The following is a 23,962-nucleotide window of genomic DNA, read 5'->3' on the forward strand; positions in this document are numbered from 1 at the left end:
AACTGTGGCGACATGTGCTGGTGCACATGGATGTCCACGCGTGCCAGGAGATGGACTCGTCTTCATTATCTCTGACTCCCTGGATCATTCCGGACACAAATTAACTTAATTAGCAGTTAAATAATCACAATTTTCCCCTCTCCGCCATCGCGACTTCGAGCAGCGCTCAGCGGACGGAACGGATGTCGTGTCGGCTGAACCGGGACGGCAGAGGAGCAGAAATTACACGGCCGACGAGAAAGAAAGGGGGGGAAGTAAATGAGAAAGAAAGTAGGTTAAGTCAGACCGATGGAAGGTCTGAGCAACAGATTAATTACTGCTAGGTGGGGATGAGAAAATGCAAGCGGTGAAGAAAGAAATAGAATGAAAGCTCATTGCAAAGAAGACTGACAGAACAATAAAGGGAGAGTGATTCCAATTCACAGGCCCAGAGCTGTAAGAGGTTTAGATCTGTACGCTCCCAGTGCACAGGTGTGTACATGCGCCTCTGGTTTTTCTTTTTTTTTAAATGAAAGTCACTCCGTTGATGTGCTGGAGCTGATTGGTTGGCAGGAATGAGAGTGGAAAAGATGAGTTAGAGGGAAGGAAGAGTTTATGGAAATGCTTATTGAATAGCTCCTCTCTGGAATGAACTCACAAAGGTTTGTATTACAGGAATATAAAAAGCATTTCCCCTTTTTTGATGATAACAACAATAATATATTTTCATTTGCCGGTGAAAGGGCTTTATCAGATATTAGATTATTTCATTTTAATGGAAACATAAAACCGAGAATAAAATGAAAAAAGGGAGATAAGGATAAGTCTGCGTACAATACACTATCATCCAAACACACAAAGTCAGGCCTTTGGCACCAAAGATAACATCCACAAGTCATTAAAAATGATGCACAAAGACAGAAATTTGATCTGTAATCATGGATTTATCATAAAATGCTAAAGTCAGCTAAGAGCTGCTGTAATCGTTGCACTTCTTAAGCTAAACTTGACACTTTTTGTGCAAAAGGCCATGAGATTTGTCCCAATCAGACTGTCTTTCAAGCTATTCCACGGGGACAGCATGTGTTGAATGACCTTATTGGTCCAAACTACAGAAAATAGAGGTCCCCCCCCCCCCCCCCAACCATGCTCCTGAGGAGCGCACACACACTTTGTCAGTGGTTTGTTGGCAGAGTTGATGGATTGGAGGTCGCGTCCATGACGGCAGAGAGCCTTGTGCTGCCTCCAGATTTATCACGGGAAGAACCTGCTGCATCAAATATCCATCTTCTAAAACCAACCAAACACGACCCGGACGCCATTCTTCACGGAGGCTCCATGAAAATAACCAATACGGTGGACGTGGCGCAGCACATTTTCAGCAGGTCGATAGTCTCTCCAGTCCACACGCTCGTGCGCTCTCCTGCTCATTCTTCCCTGTCCTTCCTAATGGAATCCTTACAATAATCACAGCAGTGAGAATATTTAATCCGACGACAGGGAGGAACCTCAGGAGTGCCTTTGATCAGATTATAGGAAGGAGAAAATTAGCTGAGATGAATTTAAATGGCGGCTTAAGGGCGAAGGGGGGGGGGGGGAGTAGAGCCTGTAAACCTCTGGTTGATTATGTGGGGTTCAGACACTCCAGCTGCAGAAGTCACTGTATTGTTGTGTAAATGGAACCTGGATCAAACCCCCCCCTCCAGTGTTTATGCTGGAGAGATGACATCAATATGCTAATTCAATCATGTCTCCCTGGCATGACTGGTGACAGCAGAACAATACTGCCAGCACGGGAGACGATAGGAAATCAGCTTTTCTCGTTGGATTTCAGCCGCGTCTGCTACACGCTGGTCCCTCCCTGTTCGCTCTGCGGGTCCATTCCCCTTCCCTGCTCAAGCTTTCTGGACTGTTCTCTTCTCTTCCGCCTGCATGCTCCCATCCAGCCTCCCAACCAAGCGGAACTGTTATGTTGAGCGGCGAAAATAATCTGGGTTTTGTGTTGGGATCTGTCACGGCCGGAAAGAAGAGAAGCTCGGCTGTTATTGTTGTCAAAAACACTGGAAATGCTAGAAAAAAAAATTCAGCGACACATGAGAAAATTAAAAGGGTTGGGTTTACTAACCCTAAAATGAATGTTCATTAATTCCTCCACATGTCTCTCTTCAGACTCTGCGATTGTCAACGGGGTGTTCTGGTCCGAGGCTTTAAATAAAGTGTTTGTGGATAATTTTGAGCGAGACCCTTCGCTGATATGGCAGTACTTCGGCAGTGCTAAAGGCTTTTTCAGACAGTACCCAGGTAAGGAGAACGTGGGGCAGGTGTCCAGAGACCAGGGGAAGAGGTGTAGAGGGGAGGGAGTATTTCTGGTGAGTTTAGGAAGGTGAATGAATAAGTTGGTGTGAGAAAGTCAATAGAAAGGCTTCCACACTTCATTAGTTCTTATTTTCTTCAACCTACATTCAAACCCCTGTGAGGCCTCCTCTCACGGCCTGAGGAACTGAGGAGCCTCCTCATCAGAAGAAAGAATAAACTGCACCGCGCAGGAAGAGTTTCTAGAAGTCATATTGGTGGCAGTTTGATCTTTAGAGCTGCCATATTTACCATAGTTACTGACTTTCCATCTTGATCATTATAAACATTGAACAATGTTTTATCATATTTTAACCGTGCAACTTCTGCAAACTTGCTGCGCTGATGTGTGACGCAGATTCTGTTTCTTAAAGGAATCAAATGGAAGCCTGATGAAAACGGCGTCATAGCCTTTGACTGCCGTAACAGGAAGTGGTACATCCAGGCGGCCACCTCTCCGAAGGACGTGGTCATCCTGGTGGACGTGAGCGGAAGCATGAAAGGCCTCAGGCTGACCATCGCCAGGCAGACGGTGTCCTCCATACTGGACACTCTGGGAGACGATGACTTCTTTAACATCATTGCTGTGAGTTCACCCACAATGTGTGTGTGTCTGTGTGTGTGTGTTCAGAGTGGGCGCACACATAAAATATACATTATCCATAAAAGCTTAAGCAGGAGCCCGTAGCGTCTGCTCCTCAGGTTAGAGGAACCAGTCAGTTCTCTCAGGCTGACAGCCAACGAGCTGCAGAAGAGACAGTTTTCTTTGGGACCAGCAACATCAGCCTCCTCTTACTGTCAGAATGCTGAAATGTGCTTTAGAATTTGATATCTTAATTATGTGATTTTGAAAATCATTCTTTATGAAAAATAAAAGAAAAAAAGGATTTGGAACATCAAGTGGAAAGTGAAGTGGGTTAATGCATTTGTTCAAATGCACATGTGTGTGTTTGTGTGTGTGTGTGTGTCTGTGAATGTTTGGCATCAAAATATTTGGGACTTAAATGATGAGGTTTCTATTCACACTCGAGCATTAAATGTAGAGTTTTATCACAGAGCTGCAGGAAGTTCTGCTCTCCGTGAGCCGTCCATCAAAATGAGTCAAGCATTTATATTCTGCTGTTTTAACTATTAGACGAAAAACAATAACTTCATGAAAACACTTTTGTTGGCGCTGAACAATGCCATCAATGAGGCTTTTGGTCTTCTTTCAGTACAACGAGGAGCTGCACTACGTGGAGCCCTGCCTGAACGGAACGCTGGTCCAAGCAGACGTCACCAACAAAGATGTGAGGAGATGTTGTCAGCGTCTTCTGTCTCACTTTAGCCCCCTTTCATGTTTTTAGCTTAAAATCTGGGTTTCCACAAGGAAATAGATGGATGGATGAATGGATGGATGGATGGATGGATGGATGATGGATGGATGGATGGATGGATGGATGGATGGATGGATGGATGGATGGATGGATGGATGGATGGATAGATAGATAGATAGATAGATAGATAGATAGATAGATAGATAGATAGATAGATAGATAGATAGATAGATAGATATAGATAGATAGATAGATAGATAGATAGATAGATAGATAGATAGATATAGATAGATAGATAGATAGATAGATAGATAGGACTCTCTCTAACCCTCTCTCGACCACTCTACAAGCTCCATCTCGAGTCGCCTGCTCAAAAATTCCATCTCTTCTAAATTATTCAGTCTAAGTAGAAAATCGATTTACAGACAGATTTAAATTCACTAACCTCTGGACCTGTAGTCCGGGACTAAACTGCTGTTTATTTGCATTTGGATCACCCGCGATCTCCGTCCACATCCAGCTGAGTTCTGACCGCCCCGTGTTAATGTGAACTCAGGTTTACTTGTGCAGACGGATTAGCATCGTGCCTTTGATTCCAGATGGTAGTTTAATGTGCTGTGAGTCAGCCGGCTAAGAGGGGGAGACGTTCTGAGCCAGTTGATAAGGCTAATGTGTTTAGCTGTAGCTTCAGGCTGGAAATGGCTGCCACACCGCTGAGCTAAACCTCCTGATCTGTATTCCCCAAAGCTGTTTTTCTTTTCTGGTAATACCCAAACTTCTGGCTTCTGGATGCGACTAAATTAAAAATATTTGTCTGAGTCGACGTGATTAGACAGAAACAAATCAGGCGTAATTATTCCTCCATGCTGGGTGCAGATCGATATTTAAAGCCTCGATTGGACTCGTGATGGTCATTTAGGGTTGCAGTTGTTTTCGCTGGAATGTTGCAGAAGTTCTTAAGTTTTGGCGTAGATGAGTGTGTCGCTGATGTTTGTCCCTGCGAGTGCTCGGGTGAATGTTGAGACTACTGATTATTATCTGTTTATTAGTTAAATACCTCACTTAGTCAACACAGGTGTGGTTTGTGGGGGATTTGTATGTTTTCCCTGCAGGTGTGGGTTTATTCTGTGGGTGATGTTTGTCCCTGCGAGTGCTCGGGTGAATGTTGAGACTACTGATTATTATCTGTTTATTAGTTAAATACCTCACTTAGTCAACACAGGTGTGGTTTGTGGGGGATTTGTATGTTTTCCCTGCAGGTGTGGGTTTATTCTGTGGGTGATGGAGCTCCTTTACTTCTGGCCTTCTATTGTTTGCAGAGCATCACTGTGTTTTTATGTTATGGAGCAACTTATAGTTGCTTTTATATGAGCAGCAGCTAGCCTTAGCATTTAGATTTAGCTGAATAAATGACTTCTTTCATAAATAGGGTAAATACAAATAACCTGTAACACACCAGCCCTAACCCTGACACAAACCCAATTCTAACCTACATATCTGAACTGAACACTCAACAGCCCTTTGAACTTGTGAGAAGTGGACAAAATGTCCTCACTTTGCTAGCAGAAAGCATATTTTGGTGCTAAATAGATGATGTGTTCATGAACACACACACACACACACACACACGCACACGCACACGCACACACACACTCTGTGGGTGGCTCGCTGTGCCCCAGGGTACAGTCTATTGTTAGCTCCGATTAACCTTTTTAACCATATTAAAGGAAAGGTTGTGTCGTTTTGCCAGTCACCAATGTCGCCAGGAATGCTGCAGGGGTTTTGTTGACGTGTTGCTGGTGATTACACTCTGTGCACGTGGCTGCGTAGGTGTCTGTTGCAAACGTTTTGCCCTCAAGTGTGCAAGTTTCGATTCAGCCTCGCAGCTGCCTGGGCCCACCTTCCGCGCTGAGCGATTTCCTCCTCCCTGACGGTGAGGAGCGGGAGATCGCCAAGATGAAAACAGACAAGGGGAAAAAATGTGAGGCCCAGATGATGTTATAGGTCAGAACCATTCATCTATTGTTCAGGAAGTTACCTTTTCAGAAAGCTACCGGTCTGAGGGCCAAACACTTTCCCCGAAAATCAGACCGGTGTGAAACATTGCTGTGGCGTTTATTCCACACAACAGCGGGTCGTCACCTTCGCCCTGTGAGAGCGAGGCTGCTGACGGAGGCAGCATATTGTTAGCGTTAGCTGGAGCCGGAGCTAAGCAGGCTCCAGAGAACATGTCAGGCTTTCGCCTATTTTAGCCAACTCTAAATGTTAAAATTCCATCAAATGAGTTGTCTGTAAATTACTTCAGCTGGAATCTGGAGAGTTTTTCACTCTTGCACATAACAAGACTTGCTAATAAGATTTGTTAAGTTGCTGACAACATTAAGCTCATTATTTGTGATGGACATAATGAACCAATTATAGCAAAATCATATTATGAAGCACACACACACACACACACACAACACACACACACACACACACACAGATTGGACAGCTGTCTAAAAGAAAGAGGAGGCAGAACACCTTTTAATCTCAGTGTGAGACATTTCACTCTAAAAAATATTGTGGCAGTTTGACAAAACCAACTAAAGGCTCAGTTAAAGTTTATTTCATTAGGCTATTGATGCAGCCTCCACGATCCGAGGGCGTTCTGTTTATCTCTGTTTGAGGCCCATAAAATCACTGGCCACCTTCCTAAATCTGCGTTGCTCATTTTGTTTTTTCACTTCACACAAATCAATAACCGCCCCTCTTTTCATTCTGTTGCAGCACTTCCGAGAACACCTGGATAAGCTGTTCGCTCAGGGCATCGGCATGTTAGATGTAGCTTTGACCGAGGCCTTCAGTCTTCTCAGGGACGTGAGTAACCCTCTGACCTTTGCTGACAGAACTCACCTCATTCCGGTCGCATGTATGTAGGCCTGCATCTCTATGATAATTGATAGGGAATCCAGCCAATCATTGAAAACATGGTAAACACGCCGCTCGATGAGTCAGGCCGTTAATTCGACATGCCCTCATTACACATGCAATTAATCACACACACAAACACACAAACACACTCACGCTTTATTTTATTTTTACCTGCATCCTCTCTCTCTCTGTCTTTCTGTCTCTCTCTCTCTGTTTCCAGTTCAATGAGACTGGGAGGGGCAGCGACTGCAGCCAAGCCATTATGTTGGTGACAGACGGGGCAGTGGACACATACGACGCCATCTTTGCCAAGTATAACTGGCCAGACAGGAAGGTAGTGTAAAAAAGCACAGCACATCCCATTACTATCCAATGGTGGTTTGGCGGCTATTGTAAAGCGAGGTTCCCGTTCTCATCGCACCTCCTTCACAACGATGCGGAGCTTCAATTCACTGTTGTGATGGATGATCAGAAGAGGAAAACGAGGGGCCGCTGACCCTTTGCCTCCACACGGCGCCGTCGCAACAGGTCCTCGATGGTTCGTGCTGTGATATTTGAGAACACTGGCCAACAAAGACCCTTGCAGCCCAACAGATTTGTGATGCAGATGTGATTAAAGTAGTAAGAACATGATTGTTTTTATGTTTTTGGGGGTTTTACTATCAAATAAGACCTTTAAAGACATGGTCTTGTGAACTTCTGAAGTACCTGAAGTGCACACTTTCTGCTATTTGCTGCTGCTGTCGCTGGCTGAGGTGAAATGGATTGTGGGATACCTAGCTGTCGCTAGTCCACACAAGTCATCACATGCATACTTGATAAAATAGGCAAATTCACTTCTGGGACACAGCTTGGGGACTTAGACTTGGAACAGTACTTGAGAGGTGGCTGATGATGTTTCACAAGTATACGAGAAAAACAAGGACAAGTATGCATATTCAGAAACGTGTCCCCCTCCTGAAACTTTCCCCTTTTCACCCTTGAGGGACATGCTGTGTTTTATGCTGCACAGAATGTAACCGTACACAAATAACACTAATATTTCCGTATAATTGAACAGAACATTCTGCTTTTATTCTTCATTTTGGGCTCTTGAAGAGTCCAATCAAAAGACGGATCTAGTGAACATTAGTTACAAAATAGCACTGCTATGCTAATGCTAATACATCTCTCCCTAAGTCTCAGCGTCTCACCACAGAAGTGAAGCTCCCCACACCCTCCTGCTCCAGTCATTTATTTTGCCTTTCTGGCTTTTTAAACTAAAACTTGAGCCACTTACTGCAGCTGTAAAACTGAACTATTGTTCATGCGTTTGATGAAGATAAAACCTTCGTCCTTTGCATTTTCTTCCTTGCAGCCATACGTACGGCGTTTTCCTTGTTTTCTTTGGAATCACACTTCTTAATCTTTTGTGAAGGTTTGGTCTTAAAACCACAGCAAAAGAACGCCTGTCTCCTCCTCCGAACCATCAACCCGCTGTCCTCCGAGGTAATTTTGGTGCTCTTCTGATGGACCATGAAATGAAATGGGAGGAGAAAGGAGATGGAAGGGGGAGAAGGAGGGTTATTCACAGGTAATTTTCGTCTGTAAAAGACAGCCCGAAGGCTTTTTCATCCTTACAAGGTTGGGGATAGACGTACTCAGGCAGACGGCGTAAATACACGCCGAAGCCACAGGCGTAGTAATCTCACTGCGGGGCTACACGCCACAAACTGCGGCGCCTCCGCTACGACTCGGGATACATGTTAATAAGAATCTTCTGCGTCGGGGTGGTGCTTTAATGCTTTCCACAAAAGTGCCGGCGTCGGGCGTGTGGTTGTTTGTCCGTGGTGGTCTCTGTTTGAAGCCAGCCCCTCCTTCTCCTGCCTCAAGGCTGAACATCAGCGAGTGGAGAGAGGACAAGGCTGCCAGATAGTTCCATTTAGATGATGCCCTGCTGATAATAGAAGTCTTCAGTCTCTGTCACTCTGCTCTCCTTCGCTCTCCCTCTCTGCCTCGGTGTTAATGGCTTCCACCCGGCAGCCTCGGAGCTTCGCCGCCATATAATGTAGAATCACGCTGAGAATCTGGGCACGCTCCGGGAAAACTCGACGCAGACAAGTAGCTGAACGTCTGCGCGTAAATGCCGTCATTTTAGAGAAAAACAGACCATAACGTTATTTTTGCACCGCTATTAAGGTTTTTAGGAAGCCATTGTTAATCTTATCCTTTGTTTAAATATTACGCGCCGTTAAGTCAGCAGAGTTGGTAACGTTCCGTCTAATCGAAGTAAAATTACTTCTATTTTCACATCAGGAGCGATATTGAGTCACATGTCAGAGCGAGGGTGGGGGTGGGGTGGGGTGGGGGGGAAGGGGGGGGCGTAGAGGCTGTGGCATCAAAACTCACGAGTATCGATCATGGTTCTTCTCTTTGCTCCATCCAGACTCCTGACAGGTTGTCTGGGTGATAGGTGGCCCATCCTTGGGCTACAAACAGGGTCTCTTTAGCTGAATAGGAATCACAACTAGTTTCTAGGTACTTATAGGAATCACAACTAGTTTCTAGGTCCTTATAGGAATCACAACTAGTTTCTAGGTACTTATAGGAATCACAACTAGTTTCTAGGTCCTTATAGGAATCACAACTCGTTTCTAGGTCCTTATAGGAATCACAACTAGTTTCTAGGTCCTTATAGGAATCACAACTAGTTTCTAGGTACTTATAGGAATCACAACTAGTTTCTAGGTCCTTATAGGAATCACAACTAATTTCTAGGGGTACTTATAGGAATCACAACTAGTTTCTAGGTACTTATAGGAATCACAACTCGTTTCTAGGTCCTTATATAAAACAACTAGTTTCTAGGTCCTTATAGCAATCACAACTACTTTCTAGGTCCTTATAGGAATCACAACTAGTTTCTAGGTACTTATAGGAATCACAACTAGTTTCTAGGTCCTTATAGGAATCACAACTAGTTTCTAGGTCCTTATAGGAATCACAACTAGTTTCTAGGTACCTATAGGAATCACAACTAGTTTCTAGGTACTTATAGAAATCACAACTAGTTTCTAGGTACCTATAGGAATCACAACTAGTTTCTAGGTACTTATAGGAATCACAACTAGTTTCTAGGTACCTATAGGAATCACAACTAGTTTCTAGGTACTTATAGAAATCACAACTAGTTTCTAGGTACTATAGGAATCACAACTAGTTTCTAGGTACTTATAGGAATCACAACTAGTTTCTAGGTCCTTATATAAATTACAACTAGTTTCTAGGTCCTTATAGCAATCACAACTACTTTCTAGGTCCTTATAGGAATCACAACTAGTTTCTAGGTCCTTATAGGAATCACAACTAGTTTCTAGGTACTTAGAGGAATCACAACTAGTTTCTAGGTCCTTATAGGAATCACAACTAGTTTCTAGGTACTATAGGAATCACAACTCGTTTCTAGGTCCTTATAGGAATCACAACTAGTTTCTAGGTACTTATAGGAATCACAACTCGTTTCTAGGTCCTTATAGGAATCACAACTAGTTTCTAGGTCCTTATAGGAATCACAACTAGTTTCTAGGTCCTTATAGGAATCACAACTAGTTTCTAGGTACTTATAGGAATCACAACTAGTTTCTAGGTACCTATAGGAATCACAACTCGTTTCTAGGTCCTTATAGGAATCACAACTAGTTTCTAGGTACCTATAGGAATCACAACTAGTTTCTAGGTCCTTATAGGAATCACAACTAGTTTCTAGGTCCTTATAGGAATCACAACTAGTTTCTAGGTACCTGTAGGAATCACAACTAGTTTCTAGGTCCTTACAGGAATCACAACTAGTTTCTAGGTCCTTATAGGAATCACAACTAGTTTCTAGGTACTTATAGGAATCACAACTAGTTTCTAGGTACTTATAGGAATGACATTGATGCACACAGTGGGTTATTAACAAGCTTCCACAACAGTTGTGACTGTTGGAAGCTTGTGCCGCTCAGCTGCTGGTTCAGGTCATTTTGCAGAGGGAGGGAGAAGCTGGCCAAAGCCCTGCCAGCTGAAAAATGATCTCTGCTGTCTGTCCTTTTCGCTGCCCTTGGAAGAGGCGCTGGAAGTTTTGGAAGTCAGCAAAATGTTCCCTCAGTGTGAAAAATCAACACATTATGTACAGAAACCCTGACCAGCGTGCTTACAGCCTGTCCTTCGTGCAGTGCCCGCACCTTATCTGTCATTTTTACGCTGTATCCTCGGGTTCCAGCGCCCTTCCTCTGCCAGCATTGTTTCCATTTCCGCAGCAGCAGACTGATCAATGTGCCAGGAGACCAGACTCGCTTCTGCCGCCGATCAGCTGACCACCCATTGAAATGACACTTCTGGATTCCACGAATACAGAACGAATACGGAACGAGTGATCAGTGCCTGAGTCACGGTGTTTTAACGGTGTTCACCTGGATAATCATCGTAGCTGTTGTATCACCCCCGAATCTGTGGAATGGTTCAGTCCACCTCAGCTGTTCTAGTCTACTGTAACTCTGCTGTCACGCCAACGATGGAGGTTTGCATGAATAGAAGTAGATTATAGACATGATAATTACTGAAGGGGTTCAAATTAGAGCCTGACAGCCGTACTTACCGAGATTGACACTGTAGTCGACAAAAAAGAAACAAGAACATCGACTAACAGCCTGTATTTCACACTAATATTGGAAATTGTAGTTGTATCTGACTGTGACACCATGGGATGACAATGAAAACAATTTTCCCTCGTGAAGCAAAAGCTATTCATATTATTTTCATCATTTTTTCAGGCCCTTTGGAGCCCCTTCTGGCAAATTACCTATAACACACACGTACACACAAAGAACGGGCACACGCTGACGGACTTGGGGAGGGTGGTGAGAAATTCACAGATGGATCTATGACAGCTGTGCCCCCGGAGGCTTACATCTGGCCCAGTCTGGCAACCTGTGTTTCCAACATACACGCACGTACACACACACACACGCACGCCTGTACACAGCAGCCAAAATTACCTGCTGCTCCAGCCAACTTAGTTCCGCTGGACAGAAACTAGCTTGGCAGCAAACAGTTTGGATGATTCTCAAGGTTGACCACTTTTAGCTGGAATTTGGCTGTTTCAGATCAAAATATTTACTTTTTCTCTTTAATACTGAGATGTTAAGTTTCTTAGGTTAACAAAACACATTAAGAGTGCATTATAATTTACAAGCAGCGAGTGGAAACCCAAGTTAATAACTCATTAAAGACGGGATTACATCGCCTTTCTGGCTTTGTGAATGGAAGGAAACGTGCAAGGAACGTGTTTTAAATCATTACTGCTCGCGAACCAGACAGGTCGAGATGCTGGAAGTGTGATGATTCCCAGTGTGTTCCCAATATGTTCTGAGCAGCGTATCCTGGGTCCATAATCAACTCCATTAAAGTCTCAGATAGGGTCTTTTAATCACTGGGAGATGAGGAACGGGCCCCGTCCCTGCTCTCACACTGTTATCTTCTGCAGTGTGTGGTGATGGTGGGCTCTATCAATATGTGATTAAAATGACTGACAGAAGTTATCTCCTCTCTCTCCAGGTCCGCATATTCCCTTACCTGATTGGTCGGGAGTCGGCCTTTGCAGAGAATCTGAAATGGATGGCGTGTGCTAATAAAGGTGGGGTCTCCAATACATGCATGGACCACTGGAACATGCTGTTCTTTATAATCGCTCTTGCACTGTGTGTGTGTGTGTGTGTGTGTGTGTGTGTGTGTGTGTGTGTGGTCATAGATGTCACAGTGCACAGAACACTTTCTATTTTTATCTGTGGTGGGTGATGGAGACAGTCTGGCTCCATGTCCTCATGCTGCTGTAGATAAGACAAATGAGCTAAGCACGGTATCTGTGTGTGTGTGTGTGTGTGTGTGTGTGTGTGTGTGGTGTGTGTGTGTGTGTGTGTGTGTGTGCGTGCGTGCGTGCGTGCGTGCGCGCGCTTGGCCTCTATTTTGTTGCTATTGTGAAGTGATATCATCCAGTGTATTCGTGGTGACGATAAGACCTTTTTGGGTACAAGTGTGTGATGATTTAGCATTATCTTTGCACACAATGTTCGCTCTTCTCCCAAGTACATCGTTTTTCTTTAATGTTGAATTTTTTTACCTTCTAAAGTAAAGAAAATGTAGTTTTTCACCCTCATCGATGCGTCAGAGTCTCGCTTAGCTGCCATAAACCTGTCTTAATGTGTCGTTACATATATCATTTAGCCACATGTAAAATAGCTTTTGCTGCTAAGGTGAGTCCAGCATTCTTCCTCTGTCCACTCGCTTCCTCCCTGTAACTTAGTTGGTCCAGTAAGATCCAGTGGATCCAGTGGATCCAACAATACGATAGCAGGGATGAAGAGTGTGAGACCAAAAACATGGAAAAAGACAAATACTGGACTTTAACCCCCCCCCAAAAAAACCCCAACAAAAAAAACCCGATCATACGACCAGACTCTCCGTGGAAAGTGAAGCTTTTCACCGGTATGTTGACGTCCGGCTGTGATTTTCTCCTTCGTTGCCTCGGAGACGGTATTTTATTTTCCTTTGGTACAGATGGATGGAAACACGGGGTCCCTGCCGTTCCCCTCATTCTATGTGTCACATCCGGTCACCCATCAGTCTTGCCCCCCCCCATGCTGAGATAACAATAGTTCCCCTCCTGCACGTGCACATTAGCATCATAATGGCCACATTTCCATTGTAGAAATCGGCGCCGTTTCTGTTGCATTTACACGACCCTCATGCATCCGCAGACCTGCGCTGGTTTACTCTCACTTCCCTCCCAGTCCGGGCGTCGTCTCCCAGATGGAATTTAAGTGGAAGCGCTGCTCCGGAAGCGCGTCCATCCTGGAGGACCCTGGTTCCTGCTACGCGGGGCTGTTGATGGGACTTTGTTAGCGTCTGAGTGAAAGGATTTATCTTCCCTGTCTCTCTCCACCCCACAGGCTACTTCACTCAGATTTCCACATTAGCAGACGTGCAGGAGAACGTAATGGAATATCTCCACGTGCTGAGTCGTCCTAAGGTGATTGACCAGGAACATGACACGGTGTGGACCGAGGCCTACATCGACAGCACCGTGAGTCCGCCACACCATCCCTCCCCAACCTCCCTCAACCCTCCTGAATGTAATCAACTACAGCTCTGCAACGATGCCTCAATTAACAAGTATTCTAATTATAGAGCACTCAGAATTAGTGAATTAAATTATTGAGAGGATAATGGCGGCGGAAAATCCCGGAAGAGGCAGTAACAATGTGCACTACCTGGAAATGTTGCACGCATCATCTGAGCCTCTCGAGTCCCCCAACAATTCATCTTAATACTCGAATGACAACACCAGTCATTAGTCTTTGTATTTCTACAACGTGGGGAGGAAAAAGCAGGAGCGCCTCAGGGCCGGAACGCCATCCGTGCAGAGTCACGCATGAACAAAGACACTTTTCAATTAAATCCGACCTTGTTTCACCTCAATGTGGGAATATGGTGGATTTAAATCACACTGTCAAGTATCAACAGGGCGATCCCCTCGATCCTCTTTCCGCCTCCCACTTATTCCTTCTCTCCATCCTGCCATCGCGGTGACTCAACAGCTGCAGGTCTGTGGCTCTCTGCCTCCTCCGAGCCCCCCCGAGCCCCCCCGAGCCCCCCCGGCTCCTGACAGAGCCGCCGTGGTTTGACATAAAAGCCCGCAACAGCAGAAAACAGACTGCTGGTGCGATCCCGTTCAGCGGAAAATAACCCTTTCCCGCATTTATCCACAAATGCATTGACCCCCCCTCCCTCCTCCCTCCCCCCTCCCCCTCCCCCCTCTCTCTCACCCCCCCTCCTCACCGCTCTCCTCAGCTCCCCCAAGCACAGAAGGTAAAAACAAGAAAAAACAAGCATCCTAAATCCAGGTCATTGCTGTTTCGTGCTTGTTGTATTTCCAGTGTGTCTTCGTGTGCGTGCCATGTGCATGTGAGCTCTGACCTCCGACATCCCCCCCCCCCACCCCCCCGCTGTCTGTGACGCTACAGCGTAAAAGGGTGTAGTAGCGACCGTGGCGACCCGTGACATTTCTCTTCTGTGTCCTTGTTGTTGCTCCCGGGCCCCTGAGCCGTGCACCGTGTCTGTTGTTTGGTCCAGCCGGCCGCCACCCCCCCACCCCCCCCCTTCCTGCACGCCCGATGACGCACACTCACCTGTGCACACTCATCGCTCACCTGTGGTGCTGCCGCCGTGGCTGGAGATGTAAACGTTTGTGTGTGAATGTGCAGTTGTGCTCTTTTGTTCCTGTGATTATCTGGGAAAAAAAGAAACGTTCTGAAGAAACTTCTGGCTGCAGATTCAGTCGGTGTGATCGGGCGGGACGACGTGTCCAGATCTCTTTGAACAAAACCCAGTTTTAATTTTGCCCTCTGTGTCGTATGTGGGCTGCGATAAGCAGCTCTGCAATCATAACAATAATAATGGCGGCTAGATTAGCGCGCTGCCCCCACATTAGCATGAGCCGAGCAGAGAGCGCTCCCATTAGGCAGCTGCTGGGCCATATGTCTGACACAGAGCTGCGAGTGTGAGAGACTCTGGCTGGCTGTTGACATCCAAGCAGCTCAGCAGAAAATGAAATAGACACCACGCTGGTAGACGCGATCGTTGGGATTAACAGGAAATGTGCGGCGCTTCTCATTGCAGCCTGTCGTCATCCCAGCTGAGCTCAGGTTTAGGAGAGCGAGTGGCTCTATTGGACGTGCGGTTTACGAGGACCCTTTATCCTCTCCATCGTCTCCGCTTTACCTTGACCCCACTCTTTTGTTCTCAACCTCTTTCCCACCACTGTGTTGTCCATCGCTCTGGTTTGGGGACGATCGGGCGGGGGGACGCAGCAGGAAGAGGAGTGTGTCAGGAGGACAAACTGGGAGAGATTTCAGTAAACGTGAGGCAAAGATCAGAGATGTAAAGAGAAAGCTGAAGATGAGGCGGATTTGTCCGGAAGGTTGATGACTGGCAGAGCAGGTGGGACGGAAATGGAACATTTAGGAGTTGTCCTGACGACTCAGGAAGAAATTACAGGTAAGATCCAGCTGCAAGTGTTTTACAAGCAGAGAGACAAGGAAGCAGGAAGTTCCAGAGGCCGGCCTGAGAGGGTCAGGACATGTCCAGAGGAGGGACAGTGAACGGAAGGATTCTGTCGGGAGACCCAGAGGAAGACGAGACATATGGACGCAGTCAGAGAGGACAGGAAGGTAGAGAGAGGGGAGGATGTAGAGGATAGGGGAAGATGGGGAGGAGGATTCCGATGGGGAACGGCCCGAGAAGAATGTTATCCACGTGGCGCTAACCCTGCTAGCAAACTTGCGCTTTGTTAACGCTACAGATATTAGCAGCAGCCTGGACTAATGATTCCCCTTTTCATCAGTCCAAGATGGAGGGACACATTAGCAAGAACTGTTGTTTTGCCTCTTTTTTGGGGTTTCATGAAGCTGTTACTCACGGCAACCTAAACAGGCAGGTCCGGCACGAGTAGACCCTGTTTTCTGAGCAGCGACAAAGCCTCCCTTCAGTATTTTCATCGTAAGCTTTCATCTCACACGGATCGACGTCAGACACCCTCTGCAAAGATAAATATCCAAATTCCTAAACCAGTCTTCAGGGAGGGGAAATACCCAGATCCGGAGCAGAGGCTCTGCTGTTGGATCAGCTTATTTAGCCCGAGATCAAAGGGGGGCTACGACTGTACGCGTTTAAAGGCAAATAATGAGCATGAATAAAAGATGAAGAAGAAGACAGAGTGAGTGTCGGCTGCAGGATTTCAGAACGGAACACGTGTTAAATGTCACCAAACAGGATGATTCACGCGGCGCGGCGCGGCGTCGCGCCACGCCGCGCCGCTCCTCTCTCTCATTCTCCTCCTCCTCTCCTCTTCTCCCTCCTCCAACGCTGACCGCTCTCCTGGGGTCCGGCTCAGTTGGACGACGGCCAGGGTCCGGTTCTGATGACCACCGTGGCGATGCCGGTGTTCAGCACCAAGAACGAAACCGTGAGCGCGCACACGGCCACATCCCCATTCCCCTCACAACTTTGCTGTTAGAGTAAATCACCCAGAGGGGATTAAGTTTCCCGATACTGCCGACACGTCGTCAAATAATGACTCACTCCGCTCCAATTAGACACGTGCCAGATCCCTTTTGATCAGTTCTGCATCACTAATTGAATAGACAATAGATTTTTTTTAAAGGATTTAAAACACTGGATCCATGAGTTGCATAAGAGGGTTTTCAATTGAAGTGTTCTTATGCGTCTAGAGGAACCACGGGATCCTGCTGGGGGTGGTGGGAACAGACGTGCCCGTCTCCGAGCTGCTCAAGACCATCCCCAAGCATAAGGTAGGGCGCCCACAGACCCGGGGACTTCTGCCAGGTCGCCTCAGCTAATTAAAGGTCCGCGGGTGTCCGCCGAACAATTCCATGAAGACAAACGTCATCACAAACGATCTGTCCTTCTGTTTCGTCAGATTTCCTGCACGGGGGAATCGAGTCTTTACTAACAATCATTGTGTTTGTTCGTGAAAGTTGTTTCTTCAGCGACCTCAGCTTGGGCCTTATCTCTAACAAACCTTAACCTCCATCTTCTGGTTATCAGCCACAAAGTCACATCCGTGTGTGTGTGTGTGTGTGTGTGTGTGTGTGTGTGTGTGTCTCCCCCCAGCTGGGCATTCATGGATACGCCTTTGCCATCACCAACAACGGCTACATCCTCACCCACCCAGACCTGCGACCACTTGTGAGTACCCCCATCACCAACATGAGCCACGTCATCGTAACCATCGGCGATTGGGCCAAAGGTTCAGATCTCTTCATTATTATTCTGGACACTTGGCCCGAAGAAAACGAAATCCTGAGTTCTTGTCAACTCTATTATGGATTCCATTGTCCTGCTGCGGTAGTGAGTGATGGTGTATATTTGAGGGCACTCTCCACACCCCACGGTGAGCCTGTGTTGGCTAGCATGACGATATGCAGATTAGCTGAGCGCGTTCCACTATGCCTCTGCTGTGCTGTGAATAGACAGAGATAGATCTCCTGAATGGCTGTGATTAACTCTATTGTGTTCACTCGCTCCTCTCACAAGAGGATGAGGTAAGAGAGAGGAAAGAAAGGAGCGGGGACGCAACGCCGGGCGAAACCCAAACAGCTTCCAGCATTAAAAGCAGCGCCGGATTAGAGGCGAAGCGCTGCAGGTAGAGGAACAGGTGGATCAGCAGTGGCGTGTCAATTAAATGTCCAGTTCATTGGCGAATCACAGCGGTCCCTGCTGTGAGGTCACGCCAGCGCCCAGCCTGCGCATCTCCCGGTGGAAACAGGAGCATATCGACTAAACGGCGTCCTGCTGAAGGCTCCAGAGGGAGCAGACAGATGGACAGGTAGTTTAATAGTGTCCTAATTAAAGGAGCTAATGGAAAGGGTTGGGATGAGGCGAAGGGAGGCATGCTGTAGCGGCAGATACACACAAAGACATAATTCACAAAGGCTGATATAGCCTCTATATCCTCCGTGGTCAGGCGTTTAGCATGAAACATTCACGCTAGCTGCTGATGCCCATCCACAGGCTCAGCTAGTAGCAGGAGGTAATTAGCAGGCTCGCTATAATAGCGTGTTGTTTGATGTTGAAATGTCACAATGATGACACAGTGAATGGTTGACTAATATATAATTATCACCAGTTTTTGTGTTCCGATTTTGTCAGTATCTTTGTTCGTGCATGCCTGTGTGCAGTACGGTGACGGCAAGAAGCGCAGGAAGCCCAACTACAGCAGCGTGGATCTGTCTGAGGTGGAATGGGAGGATAAGGATGACATGGTGAGGCGCTCGCGGTTGAACATTCGGCACGCGCTGACGCCGCCCGATGCTTTCATTTGCATTTTGTGTCTGCTAGCTACGAAACGCCATGGTGAACAGGAAGACCGGGACCTTCTCCATGGAGGTGAAGAAGAGTGTCGATAAAGGGGTGAGGGATCCGGGGCCTCTGATGCCGATGCACAAAGCGCACAAATAGGCACTTTTCCCCCGATGGCCTCAAAGGCGGCGCTCCGCGGGGAGAAATCCACTCAGCCGAGGGGTTGTTACACTTGGCACAGTGATGTTCAGAGTTGACTCGGGGATTTTGTTTCAGATTTTGTTTGCTCTGCATGCAGGGGTGTGTGTCTGTCTGTCTGTGTGAGCCCCTTATCTCCACCGTGCACATGGTGCTAAACACAGGAGAGAAAGCAGCCGGATGATTCCCCTTTTACTACTTGCCTGCTTCAGTCACAGAGAGAGATAGTCTGCACGAGTGTGTGCGCGCGTGCAACCTCATTATTCGGATTCAGTATGTAAATTAAGGCACACGCACACATGCATGTTTACTGCTCGAATATTCTACACAAGCATCTGCAGTGTTAGTGCCCGTGGAGCCGCAGCATGTTCCCCCCGGTGCCACTAGATGGAGCCAGAGTTGTGCCCACAGACGTCTTTGCTCCTCTTCGCGGTGTAATAATGGAACTCATTGAGCTCTTCCCGCAGAAACGGGTGCTGGAGTTGCATAACGATTACTACTACACGGATATTAAAGGGACTCCGTTCAGGTAGGGAAGCTTAACTAAAATGGCCAATGCTCAGTTTTCTTTGATCAGGCTTTGATGCTGTTTTTGCTGGTTTCAGTCTAGGTGTTGCTCTTTCCAAAGGCCACGGAAAGTTTTTCTTCAGAGGGAACGTTACTGTGGAGGAAGGTAGGAAATTCTCCTTTTCCTCTCTCTGCTTTGCTGAGGGGATATTAAACCCTGACTCACCACCCACTGAAGACGTTTGAGACAGTATGATTAATCAAATCTGTCGGAATCTTCCTTCAAGAAAGATTCATGTTAACCAACCCTGGATCCTGACAGTGTTATTTAAAGGGATGATGCAGCAGATTGGTCTTTAAAATGTCTGAAAAACGGAGTCACAGACGTCCACCAACCGCCTGGCCCATGCTGTCATCACCAGCAGGTGTCGCTGTGCAGCATTCGACCTGTTCTGTTGAACAGTTCAGCGGTTATTAAATAAAGTTAGACTTTATTATCAGCATCCAGACATCAAAATAATCGTGACTTATTGAATGTCGCAGTATTTTTATGTATAAATATAAATCTAGGAATTCAATACATCAGATTTTTTCCCAACTGGTTTAGTTTGAAAACTGCTCTTGTCTTTCAAACCTGGAACAAAAAAAGAAAACAACAATTCTTTTACTTTTGAAATATGTTTCCTTTGCTCCATTAAAGTCTGCCGACCAGAATCTAATCACACAGAATAAATCGTTTCAGTTGTGTATTGATGGAGTCCAGCTGTGCTGATCAAAGCTTTTTAAAAAAAAGTTAAAAACTCTGCTAATAGTTGGCAGCAGATAATAAATCACACACACACACACACCCACACCCACACACACACACACACACACGATTGTAATGAGGTGATAATGACATTAACGTTGCAGTAGCTGGATTCGCTCGCTGACGTCCCGCCGGCGTCTCCGTCAGCCCCCGTGTGCTTCTGTGTGTCCGGCCTCATGCATGTTAATATTCATGCAGGGACAGCGCCGCAGCGCCTGCATGCGCGCTTGTGTGCTTCCCCAAAAACACGTCCATCATTTGGAGCGCTCGGAGCATGACTTGGCGCTTCCTGATCTAATCAGGCCTGTCACGTCCCTCTAAAAAACACATTTTTCAACCGCGGCGTGCATTTAAGGGCGTGTGCGACAGGGGTGTAAATGCCTCCCCCCATTATTCTGAGTTCATATTGAGTGCTTTCAGTCTTCCAGTTTGAGAAGAATAATTCTGGTTTCCTTCCAGGGCTTCACGACTTGGAGCATCCTGATGTAGCCCTGGCGGACGAATGGTGAGAATAAACCGACGCTGAGCTCTGAGTGACGGCGCCGTTGGGCCAAATCCATGGCAACATTTTAATTATGAAGCAGAAACAAATCCCCCGGTCTTATTCCAATAATTGTACAAACGCTTTGGCATGTGCCGCAGCAGGAGTTGATGGTTTGTGTCACTCGATGACTTGTGGTGGTAACGACTGGGAACCGTTATCTGGAGAAATGACCGCCGGGGCTTCTCAAACTGTTGCTTGTAAGCTGGAACGCGTCCATTGTTTTATTCATGGCTCAGGACGGGCCTCGCGGCGTGAGGTGAACCAGAAGCACCTGGTCGGCGTCACGACCGCGCGTCTCATTTTAATCACCGTCACATTTTTAGGCATTTGACACCGATGACGGAGCGACAGATCTGGGTTCAGCGTCGGGCCTGTAGCTTCCTGTGTGGGCTGCGTGTCAGGAATCAGTCGCTAATACTCTAACTTGTTTGTTCTTGATATATCCCAGGACCTACTGTAACACGGACGAGCACCCGGAGCATCGCTACCTGACCCAGATGGAGGCCATCAAACTCTACCTGAACGGATACGAGCCCCACCTTCGCTGTCAGTGACGGCGCCGCCCTCACATGCTCCTTATTCTCTCTGCTGATGGACTTACAGACCCGGTGCCTTTTACCTTCTTAGGCGACAAAGTGCTGATTCAGGAGGTCCTTTTCGACGCTGTGGTGACGGCACCTTTGGAGGCCTACTGGACCAGTCTCGTGCTCAACAAGTCCGAGTTCGTCTTTTTTTTCCCCCGCGATTGAACGCATTAAGAGTCAGATGCTTCGTTCCAATTGAACCCTTGGTTTTGTGTCTTTGGGAAACCACACAGGAACTCGGATAAAGGGGTGGAGATCGCCTACCTCGGCACCAGGACGGGCCTGTCCAGGATTAACCTGTTTGTGGTTCCCGATGAGCTCACAAACCAGTAAGTGCGCCGAAAGCTCACGCAGCAGTAACGCTTGTGTCTGCGTCATGGCTGCTTCTGTTTCCTCCTCACATTAAGAGACTTCCTGACGGCGGAGGACAAGGAGGGCGTGTTCAACGCCGACCACTTCCCGCTGTGGTACAAGAGAGCGGCGGAGCAGGTCCCCGGAACCTTCGTCTACTCGCTGCCTTTCAACACAGGTTAGCCTGAAAACATGCTGGGTACGCAGCGTCAGGGACACGTGAGGTGTGAGATCATGCAAGAAGCACCACGTTTGAGGGGCACTGATCCTGGCGGATAAGTTACGAGACCCACCGTCAAGGCAGATCTTTTGTGGACGCACAACTATCGTTTTTATCAAGTTTCCACGGGTCCTTCTTTTATATTTGCGCTTGTTTTTGGAGGTGTGTGCCTCCACCTCCTCTTCCTGGATTATGAATTTAGCCTGTGGTTTTGTGGCTTTGCTACGGGTCGAAAGAAGATACGTTAGAAAGATCCTTTTCCATAGTAACTTGGAGAGAACACACACTGACCAAAAGCGACAGACACAAACACACATACACATGCACCTAGATTGACTTTACCAGACTGTGAGAAATAGTTTTCCCTCCAAAGGGAGAGTGTGTTCTCATCTGTCCTCGGCCTCAGGCTTTCCATTAGTGCTCACACAAGTGATCCGAGAGGCTCATGTTTACTCGCTGGACTTTTCCTCTGGACTGTAGTCATGGAACAGTCCACAGTGGTGTCAAGGGTTCTCCGGCCGTCATGCGGATGCATAATTATGACACGTGACTCTAGTGTGACCTCTAACCTGTGTGTTTCTAACTCAGTGTCAGAGAACAGGAGTGTGGTGTTGGCCAGCACTGCCATTCAGCTTCTGGACGAGAGGAAATCCCCCATAGCTGCGGGTAGGTGGCTCTCGCTTTCTCACACTCTTAAACTTTTCCTTTGCATGCCGCTCATGTGGACTGTTTCCAGCCCGAGGATGTTTACAAAAGCCCCTTTTTTTTAACCAATATTCCCAAGAACTTTTATTATCAGGGGTTTATGTACCCAGGTAAGACAAAAAAGCCTGATAATCTGTGTGTTTCTACTCCACCTCATCGCCTGTCCACTTCTCTTGGCTTCCCATCTTCTGCCCCATTTAAAGTGAAGCTTGTAGAATTGATGTGGACAAACTTGCAGCCGCTGACTGGCTCAAACATGGCAGAGTGGGATGCTGCATGGATTTAAGGGATCCTGATGAGTCCGTTCCTCCCTTTGAGGTACTTTTTCCAGGGAAAATTTAGGGCTGGGGAAAAGTTTGTTTTCCCCCCAGTAATTTCAGTGGAAACGCGTCAATGTTTTTCAAAATTCCAGGTAAATTCTAAACATTCCTGTTGGAGCTATAGACCATATCCTTCTTGATATGGCTAAGTGTTTCAAAATGGTGAAGGCAATGTGAAATAATTCCTGGTTTTACAGAGGAAGAACCCGTTCTAAAAGCGCCTCTATTTCTGATTTATATGGATCATCTTAAAGCCTTTTGGGGGTTTGCGTGCGTTTTTAGTGATTACATAAATGAATATGTTTCATTTCATTCCCCAAAATATATGATTTACAGCAGTTTGGGGATTATCGTAATCCTTTCCTCTGCACATCACACTAAGTGACTAACTTGCATTTTGCCTCATCCAAAAGCTCTTTGATTGATGAAAGTCAGCTGTCATCTGAATGGGATCTTTATGAGAGTAGGACCGGTAAAAATAAAAACTGTCTAAAATGAGATGGGAAGAAAAAGATTGTTTCAAATGCATTGGGAAGATATGACAAGGAGAAGAGAAAAAAGAGAGAAAAGAAATGGTGCCTGAATGTGTTGACATGGAAGCAGTGCATTTTGGGTACTGTTGGCCTGGGGTTAACCACTGGAGCAGAAGGACAGAGATGGGTGAGTCTGTGCAGTGTCACAGCACACGTGCACGCTCAGAATGGATCATAGTATTTCCTGCAAACAACTGGACTGGATTATCGACGGATAATCCCATTTCCTTGAACACTGTTTTTCCTTTAGCAGACGTCTCTCGATGGTTAACGGCTAATCACTGTTAGGGATCCTTGAAAACCCCAGTTTTGCACATGATGCTGCTCCACACTGATGACGGTCGTGCTTGTCAGGTCAGGGGAATGTCTGCTTGTAGGATTTTATATAATAGAGTCAGATGGGAGGAGAAATGTAGGCTAGGATGCAAATGGAGCCTGGGCCGGTTAGGGCCAGTTCGCGCTGGCCTGCGCTTCACTGAGCTGCAGACTTGTGAATAAGCTAAAACACGCTAACGTAACAGGACAGGCTGATGACATCATGTTCCATGAGCCCTACAGACATTGCCCCAGTAAGAGTGCCACACACACACACACACAAAGACACACACGTGTCTGTGGTCATCTTTTTCCACGTGCAGTGAATCAGCTGCATGAACCCAGGTCAGGTATTAGCTCAGACAAACATTCACAGCCATATTAGCTCACAGCAAGTGAGTCATGATAATGATGATTACAAC

The 23,962-nt window shown here is 46.7% G+C and overlaps 1 protein-coding gene across 3 annotated transcripts in view; it reads left to right on the forward strand.

The window, feature by feature from the left end:
- Positions 1–23,962, forward strand: part of cacna2d3a (calcium channel, voltage-dependent, alpha 2/delta subunit 3a) — a 70,921-nt gene that overhangs the window by 26,973 nt on the left and 19,986 nt on the right. Inside the window, exons 6-26 of one of the 3 annotated variants that reach the window (XM_057040743.1) lie at positions 2,149–2,280; positions 2,706–2,917; positions 3,546–3,620; positions 6,417–6,506; positions 6,781–6,894; positions 12,135–12,213; positions 13,526–13,659; positions 14,427–14,444; positions 16,528–16,599; positions 16,865–16,945; positions 17,268–17,342; positions 18,335–18,418; positions 18,495–18,566; positions 19,121–19,182; positions 19,259–19,326; positions 20,428–20,473; positions 20,961–21,058; positions 21,140–21,233; positions 21,330–21,425; positions 21,504–21,625; positions 22,256–22,333. In XM_057040743.1, coding sequence (XP_056896723.1) covers positions 2,149–2,280; positions 2,706–2,917; positions 3,546–3,620; positions 6,417–6,506; positions 6,781–6,894; positions 12,135–12,213; positions 13,526–13,659; positions 14,427–14,444; positions 16,528–16,599; positions 16,865–16,945; positions 17,268–17,342; positions 18,335–18,418; positions 18,495–18,566; positions 19,121–19,182; positions 19,259–19,326; positions 20,428–20,473; positions 20,961–21,058; positions 21,140–21,233; positions 21,330–21,425; positions 21,504–21,625; positions 22,256–22,333 — 1,902 coding nt within the window. The remainder of the gene's footprint in view (positions 1–2,148; positions 2,281–2,705; positions 2,918–3,545; positions 3,621–6,416; positions 6,507–6,780; positions 6,895–12,134; positions 12,214–13,525; positions 13,660–14,426; positions 14,445–16,527; positions 16,600–16,864; positions 16,946–17,267; positions 17,343–18,334; positions 18,419–18,494; positions 18,567–19,120; positions 19,183–19,258; positions 19,327–20,427; positions 20,474–20,960; positions 21,059–21,139; positions 21,234–21,329; positions 21,426–21,503; positions 21,626–22,255; positions 22,334–23,962) is intronic. The other 2 variants (XM_057040744.1, XM_057040745.1) reach the window with 2 other exon arrangements.

This window comes from Takifugu flavidus, chromosome 8 (assembly GCF_003711565.1).
Source record: "Takifugu flavidus isolate HTHZ2018 chromosome 8, ASM371156v2, whole genome shotgun sequence".
Lineage (NCBI taxonomy): Eukaryota > Metazoa > Chordata > Actinopteri > Tetraodontiformes > Tetraodontidae > Takifugu > Takifugu flavidus.